Source organism: Micrasema longulum, unplaced genomic scaffold (assembly GCF_059751315.1).
Source record: "Micrasema longulum isolate JH-2025_06_02 unplaced genomic scaffold, ASM5975131v1 h1tg000279l, whole genome shotgun sequence".
NCBI classification, from domain to species: domain Eukaryota; kingdom Metazoa; phylum Arthropoda; class Insecta; order Trichoptera; family Brachycentridae; genus Micrasema; species Micrasema longulum.
The window spans coordinates 752,936-771,371 of NW_028277483.1; the positions used below are offsets into that span (position 1 = coordinate 752,936).

The 18,436-nt window shown below is 30.1% G+C and overlaps 1 protein-coding gene across 1 annotated transcript in view; it reads left to right on the forward strand.

Moving 5' to 3' along the window:
- Positions 1–1,003: 1,003 nt before the first annotated feature.
- Positions 1,004–18,436, forward strand: part of LOC148282908 (zonadhesin-like) — a 53,471-nt gene continuing 36,038 nt past the window's right edge. Inside the window, exons 1-5 of the mRNA XM_088224343.1 lie at positions 1,004–1,212; positions 11,229–11,411; positions 13,837–14,007; positions 14,703–14,882; positions 16,413–16,489. Coding sequence (XP_088080469.1) covers positions 1,146–1,212; positions 11,229–11,411; positions 13,837–14,007; positions 14,703–14,882; positions 16,413–16,489 — 678 coding nt within the window. The 5' untranslated portion in view covers positions 1,004–1,145. The remainder of the gene's footprint in view (positions 1,213–11,228; positions 11,412–13,836; positions 14,008–14,702; positions 14,883–16,412; positions 16,490–18,436) is intronic.

The following is an 18,436-nucleotide window of genomic DNA, read 5'->3' on the forward strand; positions in this document are numbered from 1 at the left end:
TAAGTTTGTAAATATTACATACATATTATAATGTACACATAGATACATAATGTATGTTGTATACGTTGGCACAAATGAATTGAATTTTACATATAAACATATTGAATTTTCGGTTCATTGGTTATTGTTGTGATGTCAGAAGTGCATATTTCCGTAAGAGGAAGTTAAGTCCTACGGGAAATTGGATATAAAAAATGTTTTCTTACGTTTTCTAAAATTAGAGCATTAAATTCTACGGCGAAGTTTCTTGAAAATTAATAAAAAAAAATATTTTAATAAAAACGGTTTACTTTGAAAGACATCACTAGTTCTTTCAATTCAATTCAATTCAATTTATTTATTTTAAGTATAAAATATTCATAACAAACATATATTCAATACGTACATATTATAAAAAAAGAAAAAAATACATGAAAGAGACTCACGTCTCTTATCATTCAATGATAAGAGAATCAACCAATGATAAGGGAGTTGTAATTGATTTCCGGTTTACGGTAAGTGAACTGACCAATCAGCAGAACTCACCGAGAATAAGGGAAGAGAACTTGAGAAGTCACACGCGGAGTAAATTAAAAAATACAAAACTGAAAAATCATAGCGCTGAGATGTATATAAATATATACATACACATTTTTTTTAAAATTGTCTCAGTTTAATAATCTGTTAACAAATATAAAAAAAATACTGAATTCCTTATTGAATGAGTACCTATGTTTAACTAATCTAGATAGTAAGTATGAGTTTGTTTTTCAATTATCTTGTACGAGTATGTTATAAAAAAAAAAACAATTTATAATTTTAATAAGTTCTGTTTATAAGTTCATAAAAACGGTTAATTTAAGACACTTATTTGTTTCAACGATCGGGATTGACTATTAAGACACGAATACGAACAAGTCTTTTAATAATTAAAAAGCCATAACCATTTTATTGTAATCACGATTCGTTGCATTGTTAGTCATGTGTAGTAAAGAATAAAATGTCTTCATTAAACATGAAGGTCGCCGTTGTCAGTTGTAAATATTGCTTATACTATGTAGTCCGCAATATCACGCCCGCTTAGAAAATAACAAACACTGATTCGCCATTTAATCTAACGTTAAATAATTATCGTTTGAATAATAATAAAAGCATACTTTTTCAGAATGAAGACGGTAATACTTTGCGCCATCTTGATGTATTTCGTTCAGGATTACCAGTGCACGATACAATGTGAGTGTTAATTGTTGTTTTTATATATATTCCATAGATGTCATGCTATTGGCATTTTTATATGTCGTATATTATGTCAGCGCTCAGCGCCCAAGCCTTTATAGAGTGAGTACATTCTAAAACAATTTTAATGCTAAGATCTAAAAATTGACACTGTACAATGAATTCCATATTGATTGTATGTAGTGTCTCTATATTTTCAATTCAAAAGTTTGTAAGAACTTTTATTTTTTATAATGAGGAAGTTCAGTGGTTTTCATACTTTTTTATTTGTTAATAGACTATTAAACCAATCCAAAAAAAATAGGTATCGTATTATCAGCGCAGTGATTTCTCAAAGTTTTGTATTTTTTAAATTACTCCGCGTGTGACGTCTCAAGCTCTCTTCCCCTTCTTCTCGATGGATTCTGCTGATTGGTCAGTTAACTTACGGTGAGCCGGAAATCTATCACAAATCTCTCAATTGGGAACTTCGGAAGAAATAGAAGCGTCTTTCAAAGTAATTATATTTTATTAAAACCATTTTTATTATTTTGTTCATTCATTTTCAAAAGACTTCACCTTATAATTGAATGCTCTAATTTTTACCGCGCGTAAGAATACATTATTTATCTCCAATTTCTAGTAGTGCTGAACTTCCTCATTGTTTCTTTGCTAACCTTTATCTACCTATCATTTATCTATGCATTCTGTGTATTTTCTCACATTTTCTATCGTTTTTTTTTATGTTTGATTTTTTTTAATATTTAAAAAATATATTTCTTGTGTCTAAAAAAACAAAACAAAGTATCTGTTTCTGTAGCACTTGAAAAATAAAATGATTTAATTTAAAAAATACAAATTAAATACGTGAATATAATTGTTTTTATTTACTTGACACATAGGCCAGGAGGCCCAATAACGTTGGTGAACAACAGCCCGTGACACCCAGGCTTGAAAAAAATCACATGTAATATTTGTGTTTTCACCGGGAATCGAACTCGGAATCTTTCGTGCGTGAGTCAAGCGTCTTAGCCAACACCACGGAGGCCACGTGTATGTTTAGTACGTACATTTAATCATTTTTTCTTTTGCCTGTTTTCAAAGTGGTATAAGTTATATTAGTTTTTAGGTTTACATTACGAAAAGGTAAAATAATTTTACTGAAGTATTTAACACCTGAAACGAAGGACTGATTTCTTTACCTGCCTGAAACAGATGATCGAGACACGCTGCATTTGATATAAATTGCAGTGCCTTATGCATCACTCGGTACAGATATGGGTTTGACGATAAGGATGATAATTTTATTATTTGAAAATGTGAGTAAAAAATAAAAAATACAGTTTTACTATAGTAACGTTTTACTATAGTAACGGTTGCGCGATCAACACTGTTGAGTTATTAATTAACTGCACTAGTATAAACTCTTAGTCAATTCTATAAAATGGTTGGTTTTATTTGATAAATCGTTGACCAAATGTATTTGTGATTAGTTACTATGAATTTGCACCGAAAAGGTACTCAAAATTATTCATGATTTGCCATAGTAAGCTTCTAAACTGGTTGTGGTGCCTCTGAACTAGGTACCGGGAACTGTCAGTAGAATGGCAATAGACAACAAACACAGAGAATCAGTGACGTAGGTAAACATATAAAAGCATCGACGCACTGATTACTCCTTCTCTTCTCCACCTTACTCGAAATTATTGTCAACCGCGAAGTGAAAATATATCAATTCTAACTTCAGCGTTCATTTGTCTTTGGAATATATTTAATGGCGAATCTCTTTTATTTTTAATTGGAATTCATTTAGTCTTTAATAAACAGGGTTAAAAACTCATGTAAGTACAGACTTTTATTATATTACAAAGTGCAAAGCAACCTTTTGAAGAGCAAAGTGGGACCACTCTCGGGATGTTGGATGTAGGATTTTGATTGACTCCCTACACCACATTTTAGTCTGATACACAGGATTAAAAACATCTACGCGTACTGGTGGTTTAACTTAAGCTGACGCTTTCAGAAAACTCACACTAACGCATTTAAAATCTACAGGATGTTGATTTTAAAAACGTTGTATTAAATTTTAACCAAATGTTCTACCTTTTTTTAAAAATTCGATGTTGGATTAGAGGGTTTTGAATATAAAAAAAGTACAATGGATTAAGAAAATGTAATATTAGTTTACTAAAATACTTTATCTCATTATTTTTTATTTTTCAAATCATTTTTTAAAGTGTTGCATTTTACTAATTATAGTCCTTCCAAGAACAAGGGGTAATTTAAATTAGATTTTTTTTTTTTATATAGTCAATTACTGTAGAACTAGAATGCAAAGTTGTGAAGAATGTTTTAAGTATACATATAAATAACAAGATTTATTGTTTATCAAAAAGTGTGCACACATATTTTTTCCGATATAAATTGTACCGTGCATTTTAATTACACTCTTTTAATTATTGTAATTATGAACACAAAATATTCAATAAACACCTTCTTGTTTTCAAAATAAATACTCGTAAATAAATGTCATTTTTTTAAGTTGTTATTTTGAAAAATTGTTTTTTTTTCCGCTCTAATCCAAAAAAAAAAATGAAAACATTTAATATAACAATACGTAACATCAAGATTTTTAAAATCAGTATTCTGTACATTAAAATTGTTTTTGAGTAAGTTTTGTGAAAGCCCCATCACTATATAATCGACCTATTCATGATTTGATTAAATTAACATACTTACATATTTATAAACCAGTGTTTTTAATCCATAACTTAATACTAGTACATATTATTGCATTTTTGCTATTAAGAATCGCAGCGAAATTCAGACGAACGCAGAAGCATCCTGTGCATATTGTATTACCATATCATTAGCAACTAATAAAGCAATAGTTGTCTATGTCACGCTAATAAGCGCGTCTGAGCGCGAGAGAGACAGAATTATTTTCAAAATGCGCATGCCGTGCGATGCCATACCATGGGCTTATTCACGGATACTACACAATGCGTATGTGTAAGTATAGCTTATAAAAATCCACCTGTAGTGTATAAACGCTTATAGACCTACTAAAGCTAGGGTTTCCTAAGACAGTGGTGCCCTAATTTTAACGGCCGTAGTGAACGGTGATGCAGTGGACAGCCGTCGTAACGGTGACTAGAGTGTGGTTTCCTAGGAAAACGGTGTTATCAACACCATTTAACACCGTTTCCCTAGGAAACCACTCTCTAGTCGACGTTACGACGGCTGTCCACTGCATCACCGTTCACTACGGCCGTTAAAATACGGGCACCACTCTCCTAGGAAACCCTAGCTTTACTGACCCAGTATTAGAATCGACCATTAGCCGATCGCTAATGAGTGATCTTCACCACAACTGGTGATCTACGTCACAATATTGGTGTCTCCCACATAAATCGAATATTTTAAAGTGCATCAGCTGCATATCTAAGAGCTAGAGGCGGCAACGTAGGCCATTTGTTTTTCTTAAATGCAGGATCAAGGCAACAAAAACTGTTATATAAAACAACAAATAATCCCATAAAATGGAAATGTGGTGGTATTGCAAAGCTAAAGAGGGGGCTAACATCGTTTCTTCATGCCATTGGTCGGAAGGAGTCGGAAGAACTAATGTCCATTGAAAAAATACAAAAACGGCGTAAAAAAAACATTTTCTGTTTATGTTCAAACTCCACTAATTTCACATGTTGTTCAAATTAAAAGAGTTTTTAATTTGAAGGTATAAAAATATGTTATTTTATTGCTAACGAGATTTATATATATTTTTTAATAAAACTATTAATGGTTTCAGTGCCAAGTGCCAAGATAAAGTTAGTTTGGCTTTATTTAAAATGATAATAATTCGTAGTTTGGCGGTCTTGACCTGGATTAATGTTTTTTTATGCGTTTTTTTGTAATGTAATAAATAAAAAATATTTCTTATTTATTTCATTACCATGGACGATGCCTGTGTCCTCCCGGATGATTGGTCTGTCGAACAGCCTACCAAAAGAAATGGATCTAGTGATTAGCTGCTGTAGATTTCTCTCGAACTATTTTCTTGTGTATTGGTGATTTAGTTCACTTAGTTTTAATGGATTACATGTTTATATAGATACCTTCAAACTTTCTACTATGCACTGTTTTTATAATACTCGTGTGCCAACCTACATTGTAATTGACTGATGTGCTGTAATAAACATGTAATTTTTAAATAAATAAATCAATACTTATTTTGGTTTTTAATCTGAAGAGCCCTTATTTCAAAGTAGGTAGAGTCCGTTAAACTTTGCTAATGTGTGCGTGACAACACTTTAAAATAAAATATGTTTATTTGCCTTCTAACACAAACGAAATTTGTATGTTTACTTGGTTCACCGAATGGCGCTAATACATTGATTGGTGGCCTTCTTGGTGAAACACACGCGAAATTTTCTGGGTTCGACTCCCGGTGAGAACAAAAAAAGTGATTCATCTCAATTCTGGGTGTAATGTGCCACTGTAATTGGGCCTCAATGGCTGTTGTGGTTCTAAAATATTAAATTAAATTAAATTAACGAAGGATTAATTAATATTCGCATGCATTTTGCCTACCTATTGTAATGTAATGTTTTTTCATTGATCTAGCACATAATTTTTTGCAGCGATTAGGCAACAAAATCACGGTATATTATTTTTTTTAAATCTAATAAAACACGACTTGTATTAGAAATACCAACGGTTTAATCTACAAGTCATGTTCAGAAAGTGAATTTACTAGATTTTTATTTTTTTTAGAAAAAGTTCATTTAAAAATTAAAAAAAAACACTTGTAGATTATTTTTTCACTTAACCGCCATCCAGTTCAATACATGTAGTAAGCCGTGATACAAGTTTCTTTATGCCCTCTTCGAAGAACGTTCCTGCCTTCAGGGAGGTGAAAAGATGATTATCTGAAGGCACCAAGTCAGGAAAACACGAAGGGTGGTTTAAAACATCACATCCAAATAAGTCCAAGAGCGCCAGGGTGGCTAAGGGTGTGTTAGGACGGGCGTTGTCGTGCAACAAGCACACTCCTCTTTCAGCATTCCCGTCCTTTGTTTCGAGTGCTACTATTGAGTTTTTTGATAGTCTCACAATATCGTTGTGCATTGATGGTTCTCCCTCTGAGGCAGGAATTCGACTAAAATGATGCCTTTTCGGTCGCAAAACACTAAAGTCATATTTTTTTTGCCCGAAATAATGGTTTTTAATTTTAAGGCAGATGTGGAATTAGTCTACACAACTTAAACACACTTGTTCTGTTTCTAAAACTTTCGTTGTAAACCGTTTTGATTCGCGAAAAAAATTTTTTAGGTGTTATTCCTTCCGGTAGTGTGGCTCGCAATTGGCGAATTTCTTACCGACAACTTCCACGCAACTGGATGATACACCGTGAGTTTACGTACTACCGTGTTCCTGCGATGCTCAAACTATTAGGAGATCACCTTCTACCAATCAGTGTTGCCAACCGTCAAAAATTAAAAAAAAAACTACAGCCCGCTATGATCACAGAACCCTTACTCGTATTTCTATAGTCTACACAAAAATAATAGAATTGCTAAGAGAATATGTATCTAACTACTCTGTTTATATTAATAACCAAAAGTTGATAATGGTGTCAGAAGTCAAATAGATAAACGCTAATTAGTTTTTTTTGGTTTACAATACATTTACATTAAAATACCTCCTTAAAATGTTTATATTTATTTTAAAAAACTGGTTTTATCTACTTACACATGTGACAGCGATTAAAAAAAAAATTGTTTTGTTTTTTATTTGCAATTTAATTTATATTTATTGAGATACAAAGTCCCACTCCATGGGACTTAAGTAATATTTTGAGTTGGAACAATAATAAACGACAATAATATAGTACCTACAACAAAAATATTTATTTTATTTTATTTTATTTTATTTTATTTGGGATTTTTACAGCTAATACATAAACAAAATAATTAGAAAAATCTTAACAATACTAAAGCCAATTAAAAAAATCCACTGTAAATATAATGACACATAATATATAAGAAAAGAAGTTTAGTAATTGTATTTGTGTGACGTTTGTATTCATGTGTATGTGAATGTGTGTATGCGTGAATGAATGAGGGAGAGGATACATGTGCGTGTGGGAATGAATATGATTTATTAATTTATTTATTTATTCATTCAAAATTACAAAATTAAATATTTATGAACTTAAAAAGGCTGTCTAAAAAGCCTTTTTAAGTAGACTTATCTATGCCCGAGTCAAGCCACAATAAATAACAATAAAATACATCGTAAACTTAAATAGATCAAATTATTATGACATATTATAACAACCTAGAAAAAAAGGTAAATGTAATAAATAATCAAATTCCAAAGAATACAATGCAAAAAGGTAATAAGAAATAATTTTAAAAATATAAATTATACAAAATTAAGAATCACACATAATCAAATATACAAAATAGTGGTATCATTTAAATCAACAAAATAATAGTAAAATATAGTAGTATTAAAAAAACAAAATAGAGTATCATTTAAAAATATATATATATACAATAACAAGAACATCATTAAAAAATAACACAGCACATCGATGAAAAAAAAACAAACAAAGCAAACTCAGAATTAGATTTAAAATATTTATATTATTAAATCTAATTTCTTTTATTAAATCACAATAAAATGGTAAACTGAGATGGAGAACATTTTAGAGATATGGTGGTCTGGCATATTTACAAGGCTAATGAAATGTGATTAGCTGGTTTAAGTGTTTACTATATATACTATGTAACATTTACCAGTCCACCAAGTTTGAACAACATCCTCTAATCTTCCATCTGTTGATTTTTGTGAGGTCAAATAGCTGAATTATTTATGAATTGAGATGAGGTTCATCTGACTAATTTATTTTAACTGCACTCTGCATACTAGACAACACTTTAAAATATTTTTTAATATTTCAAACTTTCTTATGGATCAGTTTACGAGTAATTAACAATAAAGTAAGTTAGTCGGATAAATAATACATTTCTGCTTGTAAAATAAAACTAGAATCCTGGACGATTTTTTTCGACTCGATAATTCATCATCATTCCCTTCCCACACTTAAAGTATGGTTAATACGTGGACAAGACAATAGATAAGACAATATTGTCATGTTCCAACTCAGTAAACAGCCTCAATCACGCATGACAGAACGCTGGGACAATATTATTGATAAAATAATATTGTCCCAGCGTTCCCAATTTTTGGGATCCTCTTTACTTTTTACTCTGTTTTTAATGTTTTTTTTTTAATATGATTTTGACATGAAGAATAAGTTAGTAAAATAAATGGTGTAACGTAAATGATTAAATTGGTTTAAGTAAAAAAAAATTAAAAACCATTTTAAAATCAGGAGTCAATTTGTCACATAGTATTTTAGGAGTCCCAAAAGGTTCTAATTTAAGTCCGCTTTTACTATCCGTTTTCATAAATGACATTACTAAGCGTGGTATATTATTCCCGGGTTTCGTTATTTGTTGATGACCTTAAATTGTTTCTGGAGATTTTCATCTTGGATGATTGCCGCCTTCTCTAATCCTGTATAAATAATATATTTGATTGGAGAACTCAGAACCAATTTAATTGTGATGTTTCTAAATGTTGTATTTTGTCATGCACTAGGCTATTAAAAACTATCTCCATGTGGTTCTGTATTGGAGAGTGTTCACTCAAACAAACTTCCAATGTCAAAGACCCAGGAGTTATGTTTGAAACTAAACTGAAATTTTATGCTTGTGACAATGCTCGCAAAATGTTAGGATTTGTTCTCCGAACAGCTAAGGCGTTCTTGAATGCTCGTTGGTGCTAAGCAGACTTGAGTGCTGATCTCTGATCTGGGCACCCCGCGAGTTGAAGTAGTCTGTTATGCTGGAAATGGTTCAGAAGAAATTTTTGTACAGATACTATCCGTGGTTGAACCCGTCAGACCCGTCATAGTGGGTATGTTTGGCTACAGTAGTTTGGAGAGAAGAATAAATGCATATTTGCTTATGTATTTTTTCCGATTGATCCGTGGTTTCACGATCAATTTAATAAGATCCTAATAACTTCCTTGGACATAGGCAACGTAAGCTGTTTTATCTTCCTACTTGCAGACCCAGCCTGCCGATGATAGGATAGCTTCCTTTTACCCTAATTACTGGGTATTTTTATTTTATCATTTTATCATATTTAAATTGTTTAGTAATTTTTTTTCTCACGTATGCCTTAAATATATTTTATTTATGTACAAGTACATAAGCTGATAAAATAAATAAATTGAAATAGAATTGTAATTTTACCATATACATATATTTTTATTACATAGTTTCTGATGTTTTGTGTTTTTACTACGTATTTTACTGGGGTTTTAAATATGTTTTTAACATGTTTTTCACTATATTTTTACTTTTATCTTTTTTTTGTTTGTATGGATTACTGTTTTTTATTTTTTTTTACTGCTTTAGAACGGGGTAAATAACAGCTAGTTACAATAAATGTTTGATTTTTTGCATATGATATGATAATAAATAAATAAATAAAATACGAAAATTTGGCCGCAGTTCACACGTGAGCTCTTCGAAAATAAATACACAACGGCGTTTATTACGAACGAGTTCACTTAAAGTACGAGTATTACTTTTTATACCTGAATGTATTTGAATGATTAAATAATAAACAAGATTTTTTTCTGCCCCCAAATTCGGCAGAAAAAATGCCCGGGAGCGACGCATACACGCAGAGCAAAATATTATTGTCACAAGGTTCTGTTCATGCGTGTTCACACGAGGACAATGCGACCGCAATATTTTGTTAAATAAATGTTAGTAAATATATTTGTACATAACAACTTACCGACTTTTCTATCTCTACCGGTTTCGAGATGTAACCAAACCATACATGGTGCATGTAAGGATTGCCTACCAAAGGCATGTTGTTTCAAATCGCCACTTTGGTTTTATAATTTTGTGCAACAACTATGGCGAAGGTATATAGTGGGTTTTGCATGCTAGTTTAATTGGAGTCCTGTTGAAGAGACAGGTACGTCTCGAAACTGGTAGACATTGAAAAGTCGGTAAATGTTTGACGTCAAAGTTAATAATTTAAGTACTAAAACAATTTTTTTATTTATTGTTATTTTATTACCTACATAATATTATATCATTTATGTTTACTTATTTATCACGATATTACGACAAAAAATACAAATAAAAATACGAAAAGTAAAAAAAAAACGATCGTATTAGAAAAGGCATATTTAAATATGCGTATTTGTTGTACTGCGATTTTAAATAGGATGGTGTCGATATGAGATCTCTCAAGCGAATGTCTGGTAAAACTATGTACGATAGATGCACAAATGTCGAGATCCGTACATTATGTAAGGTTAAGATAAGCATCGACAAAAGCAAGAAAGGAGCACTGCGTTGGTTTGGACATGTAGAGCGAATGGACAGCAAAAGAAGTACTAAATTGATTTACGATTCGAATGTTGGTGGATCCAGAAATACAGAAAGGTCGAGAAATACATGTCATGACCAAATCATACAAACAATTGAAGTTGTAAAATGTCGGAACAATCGGCGCGTATGCATGAGAAGACGTATTCATGTAGAGAAAGCTAGATTTGTTTGACAAGACAGAGTGATATGGTGTTTTATCCTATCTGTGTACCCATATGGGGAAACGGTGTGATGATTATGGTTTGTTTAAAAAATAAATAAATTTAGAAATAACTTTTATTTTTTATGTAGCACACCACCATAGGTACGTTACGGAGTGTCAAGTGTATTATTTTGTTTATAAACGAGTATAAGTATATTCTTACATTAATCACAATGCAATTTTAGTTTTCGTTTTATTTTTTTGAAAGGGAATGAGAAAAACGGTATAAAAAAAGAAAAGACTTAAACAAGCATTTTAGTCATTTCAAAAATTAAAGGTGAAAAAGAGTGGTTGGAAAAAAGTGCTCACTGTTATTATCAATTGATTTTTCTTTGTTGAAGATATCCAATGCAAGGAAAATGAGGAGTTCTCCGAATGCGGAAACCACGGATGCCTGGACACTTGCTCTGAACCAGAGAAATTATCATACTGTATTGTCGTTCCCGGCTGTTTCCCCGGTTGCATATGTAAAGAAGGATTCCTGAGGAACGAAGATGGGATCTGTGTCCCAGAAAAACTGTGCCGTTAGTAAAAATAAATCCAATTATATGAAAAGTTTAGTTGCAATATTTGGGGACCATGAAGAAATCGCGCATTTTATGCCCTGTCGTTCGAGTGCAGTTTGTGTCCAGTAGGATTATTCTGTCAAAATTTCGTTTCGTAAGTTTGTTCGTTCGTTCGTGTATATCCATCTCATTCTAACGCAATCTGAACCATATTATGCTCTCGTTTTTTCTCATACGATACGAATTAATTTACGAAACGAATTAGTTACAGCTTAAGGCCACAGACACGGCGAAGTAAACACGTCCGAGCGCATTATTTTTTATTTGAACTATTTTTTAGCATTATCTACGAGTTATCCGTTAAAAGGCGTTAAGTTTAAGGGTAAAATATCCAAACCGTATTTTGTGATGTTCAGGCACAACTTCTAAAAATATATTCTAAATGCATTCCCAAATAATAATAAATAACGCATCAAATGTTTTATGAGATGCAAACTTTGTATACTATGTGGAAATCTGTTATTAGTTCTGAGTTTATACACTATATCTGTTTGTTTACTAAAAATATGTATGTAGAACTGTTGATTTCCCAAATAAAAATAAAATAAAATAAAATACTCGTATACATTAACGAAGAGAAAAAAAATTAGAGACCTCCCCCCTGCGTGTGCAATTATTAGTCTCTTTGCGGAGTAGAGATAAAAGAACTTTTTTTTTTGCATGTGACAACACTTTGCTTCATATATGGTCATACTTATGACTAAGTGGCAAAAAAAGGGAACACGTGAAACCAAAAATGACGATTTTTTTTTGGAACATTATTGCGACCTTAAGCATTACTTAAAACGCTTACTAAGGAACTTCAGCCCTATGGGAAATTGGATACAGAAAATATTTTTTGCGCGCCGTAAAAATTAGAGCATTTATTTGTATCGCAAAGTTTCTTGAAAATGTACGAAAAAAATAATAAAAAATAATTTAATAACGCACTATTTTGAACGACGTCACTGGTTCATATGGACCAATCAATGATATGAGAGCTGTGAAGGATATCCGGTTTGCTTTAACACTGGTGTAACAAACCATTCTGGAGAACTGACAGAAAAGAATCTCTGACGTCACACGTGATGTTGTTTCGAAATTACAATACTTAAAAAAATCATAATGCCGATAAAACGATATATAAATATAAGAAACAAAAAAAAAATTCTTAGTTTCTAGTCTATTAACAAAATGAAAATTTCAAAAACACTTAACTTCCTCATTAGAATGAATTGATCAACATTTTTTTTGTTTTTAAAACCGTTTTATAATTGATATTTCATAGTTCAACATTAACAAACAGCAGCCAGAAAGCCTAAAAAAAACCTTCAATTAAAAAATGCTCTAAATTACTTGAATCAGTACACCATATAAAATATTTGGTAATAATTATTGATAAATATTTTAAATGGACAGAACACATTAAATATACACCAAAAATTTGAAAAATCTTCAAGTCGATATATAACATTTAATTCCTTATTAAGCTCAAACAACTTTATTTAATTTTGTGTAACTCATTTTTAACTAATGGCATAATAGGATGGGGAAGCACTAATCAATTAATATTAAAACCTCTCAAATCTGATCAAAAATCAACAATTATAATAATTTTAAAAAACCCCTTCAGGTATCCCAGCGTCAAGTTATTTGAAGACTTTAGATATAAGGCAATTATATATTTTTAGAATTTTAATGTTTGTGAAAGCAAATTATACTCCCAAATCCCAAAAGGAATACTCCCACATAACCAGAAGTCAAACTAGAGGATGAGTCATGGGATTTACCACAAACTCTAAATTTGGGCAGAGAAATTTCAGGTTTTTGGGCCTCAAAATATTCAATTTATTACCCGAACATTGCAAAACCATGACCTGGATTCAATTTAATATATTTGTAAAAAAATTGGTTACTGAGTTTGGGTAGAGTATTTTTTTTTCAAAAACATTCTTAAATAATAAATGGTATAAATTAATATTGTATAACTGTATAATAAATTAACTAGTAGGTAGTATTATTATTGTTTATTTTGCATAAAAATGTCTGCCTTAAAACAGGTTGTACCTAGTTAGGCAGACTAGACATGATCCAGAGAAATCTATTACCTAAGTGTGTATGTAGTAGACAAACAAATTGTTATTATTGTTAACAAACCATAATTATTATTATAGTTATAAATTTGACGTTTAATTATCAGTGTGGCCATATATGAAATAAAGTGTAATCGCACGAAAGAAAAAACAAAATGCTTTCATCCCTACCCCCTTTAGATGATTCATAGTAATATTCTTGGACAAAGATAAAACTACAATTTCATTTTTTTACTCTTTTACATCAGTTTTGATTTAAATTTAGATAAACCTACTCAAAACATTATTGATATAACTAATTTGATTTTCAGACTGTCCTAAAAACCAAAAGCATTCTAAATGCAGAAATAATGCTTGCCAGGATACATGCGAAAAACCCAATATGTCCAGTGTTTGCAAAGGACCTTGTATTGCTGGATGCGTATGTAAGGATGGGTTTGTCAGACATCCTGATGGAGATTGTGGCCCCCTGGAGACATGTGGTATTTATATTTAACTTGTTAATAATAAATCATAAATATGACTCAAATTATAAGAATAGCTCTTACTTTTCAAGAAAAATGCTCTCCTGAGGTAGAAGCTACGCTAGTCTCATGCACGCATAGAGGTTCCGGGTTTGATTCCCGATAAGATCATAATAACGTTATTTAGATTTCTCAAGCCTGAATATTCTGAGCAATATGACTATAATTTAACTAAAGCGACAAAATAGTTGGATAATCCTTTATTATTTTAAGAAGACATGGTCATGATTGTAAAAGTACGTATATTTAAAAAAATATACTCTGAAGAATGCAGATGGAAAAATGAGAAGGAAATATGGAAGTCTAGGCATTTACAGGACTTATGACCACTTTACATTATTTGGAGTATTCATGATTTTGCCTTTGTTCGAACATCCATATTTCCCCAATTCTTTCATTTGTTTATTTTTGTTAAATTATTATAGGCTGAGAGATGAATGTTACACAGTTTTTAAAGTATATTATTTTTGAATACCTAGACTCCTAAATCCTCTTCTCAAAAATGTTTTCAATCTCGGTTGTAATATGTTGGTTTTAGTAACTAACTTCATGTCTTTTAAAATTTGGACAAAATTAAAACATTGTTGAAATGTAGGTAACTTTAAAATAGCAATAAGTTTTCGATACATAAATGGTTTGTATTTTTTTTTTAGAAAACCGACAGTGTCGTCGAAAAAGCGAGGAATATCAGGAATGTGGAACTGCGTGTCCAAAATCATGCGAAAACAAGAATAATCTGATTATTTGTACAAAAGAATGTGTAACTGGATGTTTTTGTAAAAAAGGTTACGTAAGGGATGAAAGTAAAAATTGTATCTTACCCGAAAATTGTCGTAAGTATCAATAATTATTTATGAAGCATAAGTAAATTAAAAAAACTGTCGTGTAATGATTTCGAAATTTTTCACGGTTTATATTGTTTAGTCAGGATCCAAATGAGGTGAGTATAGAAGCAAAACTCGCGTTTTCCTATTTTCATCATTATATGAGTGTAAAAAATAAAAATAAAATGAAATAAAACAAAATTCAAAAAAACAAAATGAAATAAAATAAAATGAAACTAAATAAAATTATAAATAAAAATTATTATCATAATGAATAAAATAAAATTATAAAAATAAATAATTTATATGTAAAATAAAATCAATCTAAAAATTTTGCATTAAAGAGTATCGCATTTGGCATGTATTAAATATGAAAGTTCAATACTCACATTCTATCAAAAAAGTGTTTTTATGCCAAAATACTCATTTTCCTAATGATTGTTTTAAAACTCCAATTTTAAATACATATATTCTAATAACGGTGTAGTTTTCACGCAAACTTTACAATATTATTGTGGTTAATTGACACGTCATTGTTCCGCACGCATTTTGAAATTGGTGTGAAAAAGGCAAAAAGTACCCGTGTACGTAGCAAAATTCACATTTCTTGATTTAATTGAAAACATTTTTTTATTGCTTATGACTTAATTCGGATTATTTGCTCGGATTTCAATGTCACTTTAAAACTGAATTATGTTATTTTGATGTCATATTCAGAAAATTCATAGAAACGATTAATTTTATATCGAATATTTCTCATTCATTACCTACCTACCAATAAACCCTTTTTGTGTAAAATTCACAAAAGTGGAAAATGAGTTCTGGTTCGTTTTTTCAATAATATGAACACAGTATGACGTGTGCTTTAATAATTTCTACTTATTTTTTACAAAAAAATCCAAATGAAATTATTCTTGCTTAATTTTTTAATATTATGTACCCTTGCCCATTGGTTTTGGAAAAAACACGGTACCATCAGGACATTAGTACACACACTTATATTATAAACGTACACACACACTCACTAATTCCTACACAAACATATACACACAATCATCCACTTGCGACTATTGAGCAAATATACATACCTATACTTTGTTTGTCCTTAAACACAGCTGTTGTGATACGCGCAGTTAGCTCAACACAGATAAATGTTGGCCATTTTAATAGAACAAAAGCTTACCAATTTTTGACTTAAGAATGATTTTTTATTTACTCAAATATACATAATTTCATATCGTGTGTTTTTTAAATATAAAAATAAATAATTTACTGCTACTTCGTTTGATAAAAATACGTTTGAAATGACCCATTTACTTCTCTATTTTCCATGAGTATTTTTCATGATTGTATGTGTCTAAAATGTTGTAAAAAATAACAATACTCCTAATATTTTAAATGCATAAATTAAGACACAGTTGTACAATTATTTTATATTGTATGAAATTTTACTATACGGTGTACGTATAAAATAAAAATATGAATATTTATTCTATAAACACAGTTTTTTTGGTCAAAGATTTAAAAATTATTTTTCAGCTAAACCAACTGAAACGCATCTTAAAAATATTTTGGGCTTAGAGAAGAAAATTTTCAATGATGAAATCAAAATATGGATGAAAAATATTAAAGAATGACAAAAAAGTAAAGAGGTAATTGTCATTAAAATAAAAGTACCTAATTACAACATATTTTCAATCTCACTTTACGGCAAATGTTTTTAAGTTACTTTTGTGAGGAAGACGTTTTGCTACAATGATGTAATCTTTATGTTTCTAAGTGAGATGTAATTGTAATTTGAGTTGTTTTTATTACAATTTTATTTTTAAATAAATTTTAATTGCTGTTTTATTGCATGTTTTTTTTTTAATATTTGATATACCATGTATTATTTAAATTATGTTTTTGTTCTATGTAGTATATATGGTGATATTGATTGTCAAAGTTTTATGCACACATTCGTCTCAACTCAACACAGGACTCTGGTTCCATAGAGCTGGGACTTGTGTCTATATAAATATTAAGTGAATATATTGAGTATGAAATAAATAAATAAAAATATTATGTTCTTATGTATGTCATTAAGCTCCTAAACGGCTGGACCGAATATGATGAAACTTTTTTATTCTTGATAAAACAAGTATAAAATTACCAAGTGGTTGGTACATACATAGTAATAAATAACGTTTTTTCCTCTAGTAGAATGAAAACTCGTGTTCAGAGAGGGAGTTTGTTTTACATTTATTTTTATACATGTATTTATATTTTATATACAAAAAGTATCTAAGTAATTATATATTTTTTTTACATTTTATTTTTACTGTCTAAAAAGAACTCCTTTAAATTAGATATTATATTTTAAAAGATACACAATATTCCACTGCATAGAGTTTAGGCTTATAAACATAGATTATAAAATACTGTTGTTTTTAATCTTTCTCTGTGTTACAATGTAATTTTTATTTTTTAGCACAGTCATCATAATAATATGAAACATCTGATATCGACTGGAGTTTAATGAAAATTATAGAACATCTAAAATAAACATTTTTCTACAACCACAAAAAACGAACGAGTTGTAAGGTTGAATAGTTATCATTTACTTATTATGTATTACATAAAATATTTTATAAGAAAAACGGGTGCTTATTTATTCCCAATATGTAAGCAAAATACTCCAGCGCAACGAAACTCAAAAAAGGACCAATTTTATTTATGCCAACTTTGAAAACCTTTGAAAATATTATTGTACTATTTTTTTTTGGTTAAATTAAAAATAAATGTGGTCGAGGGGTCAGCGTATTTTTCCATCATGCTTTCGGTCTTAGGTTTGATTCCAACATTATTGGCATAAAATACATGTGTCGGTTAATATAAACAATGCTTTGCATCCTGACTAAACGATTTTTAAGAAACAACTTTTTTCTGCAACAGATTATCGTAATTCGATTAATTTATTAAAAAGACATGATCTAAATTTTAAGAACGTTTTAAAAGTGTTTTATACAAATAAAATAATAAGATATCAAACAGTATCCATAAAAAAAGGTTTATTTTGGATTTAACAACGTTTGATATGATGAAGTGGATTTAACTTGTTTTGAAAAAAATCATTCATAAATATCATTTAATCTATTTGAATTTATCATGTTATGTATTGCATATGTAAGGGTTTTCACTAAGTATAATTATTCATATTTAACGATAAAAAAAACTTAAAAGGAAAATAAAAGCAAAAGCAACGAGTCATCATTTGCTCACTGTCAAATGTAAACTAGCATCCATATTGAAAAAATGCACCACTCTGATTAGCCGCATCGGATATAGCTGTTTTTTTAAAAATAAATCGTGTTGCCGATTTTGAAAATGAAATTTCAAACTTGAAAAACTAAAGTAAAACATTGGATTTTTCTACTTTCGAAATAAACAACTTATATAATCTTAAATAAGGAAATATTGACGTCTAGGCATTAACAGGGCTTATGACCTGTCATTGGCTGGTTTAAGTGGCCACTTTCACACTGTGTAACATTCACCATTTTGCCTATGTTTGAACATCCATA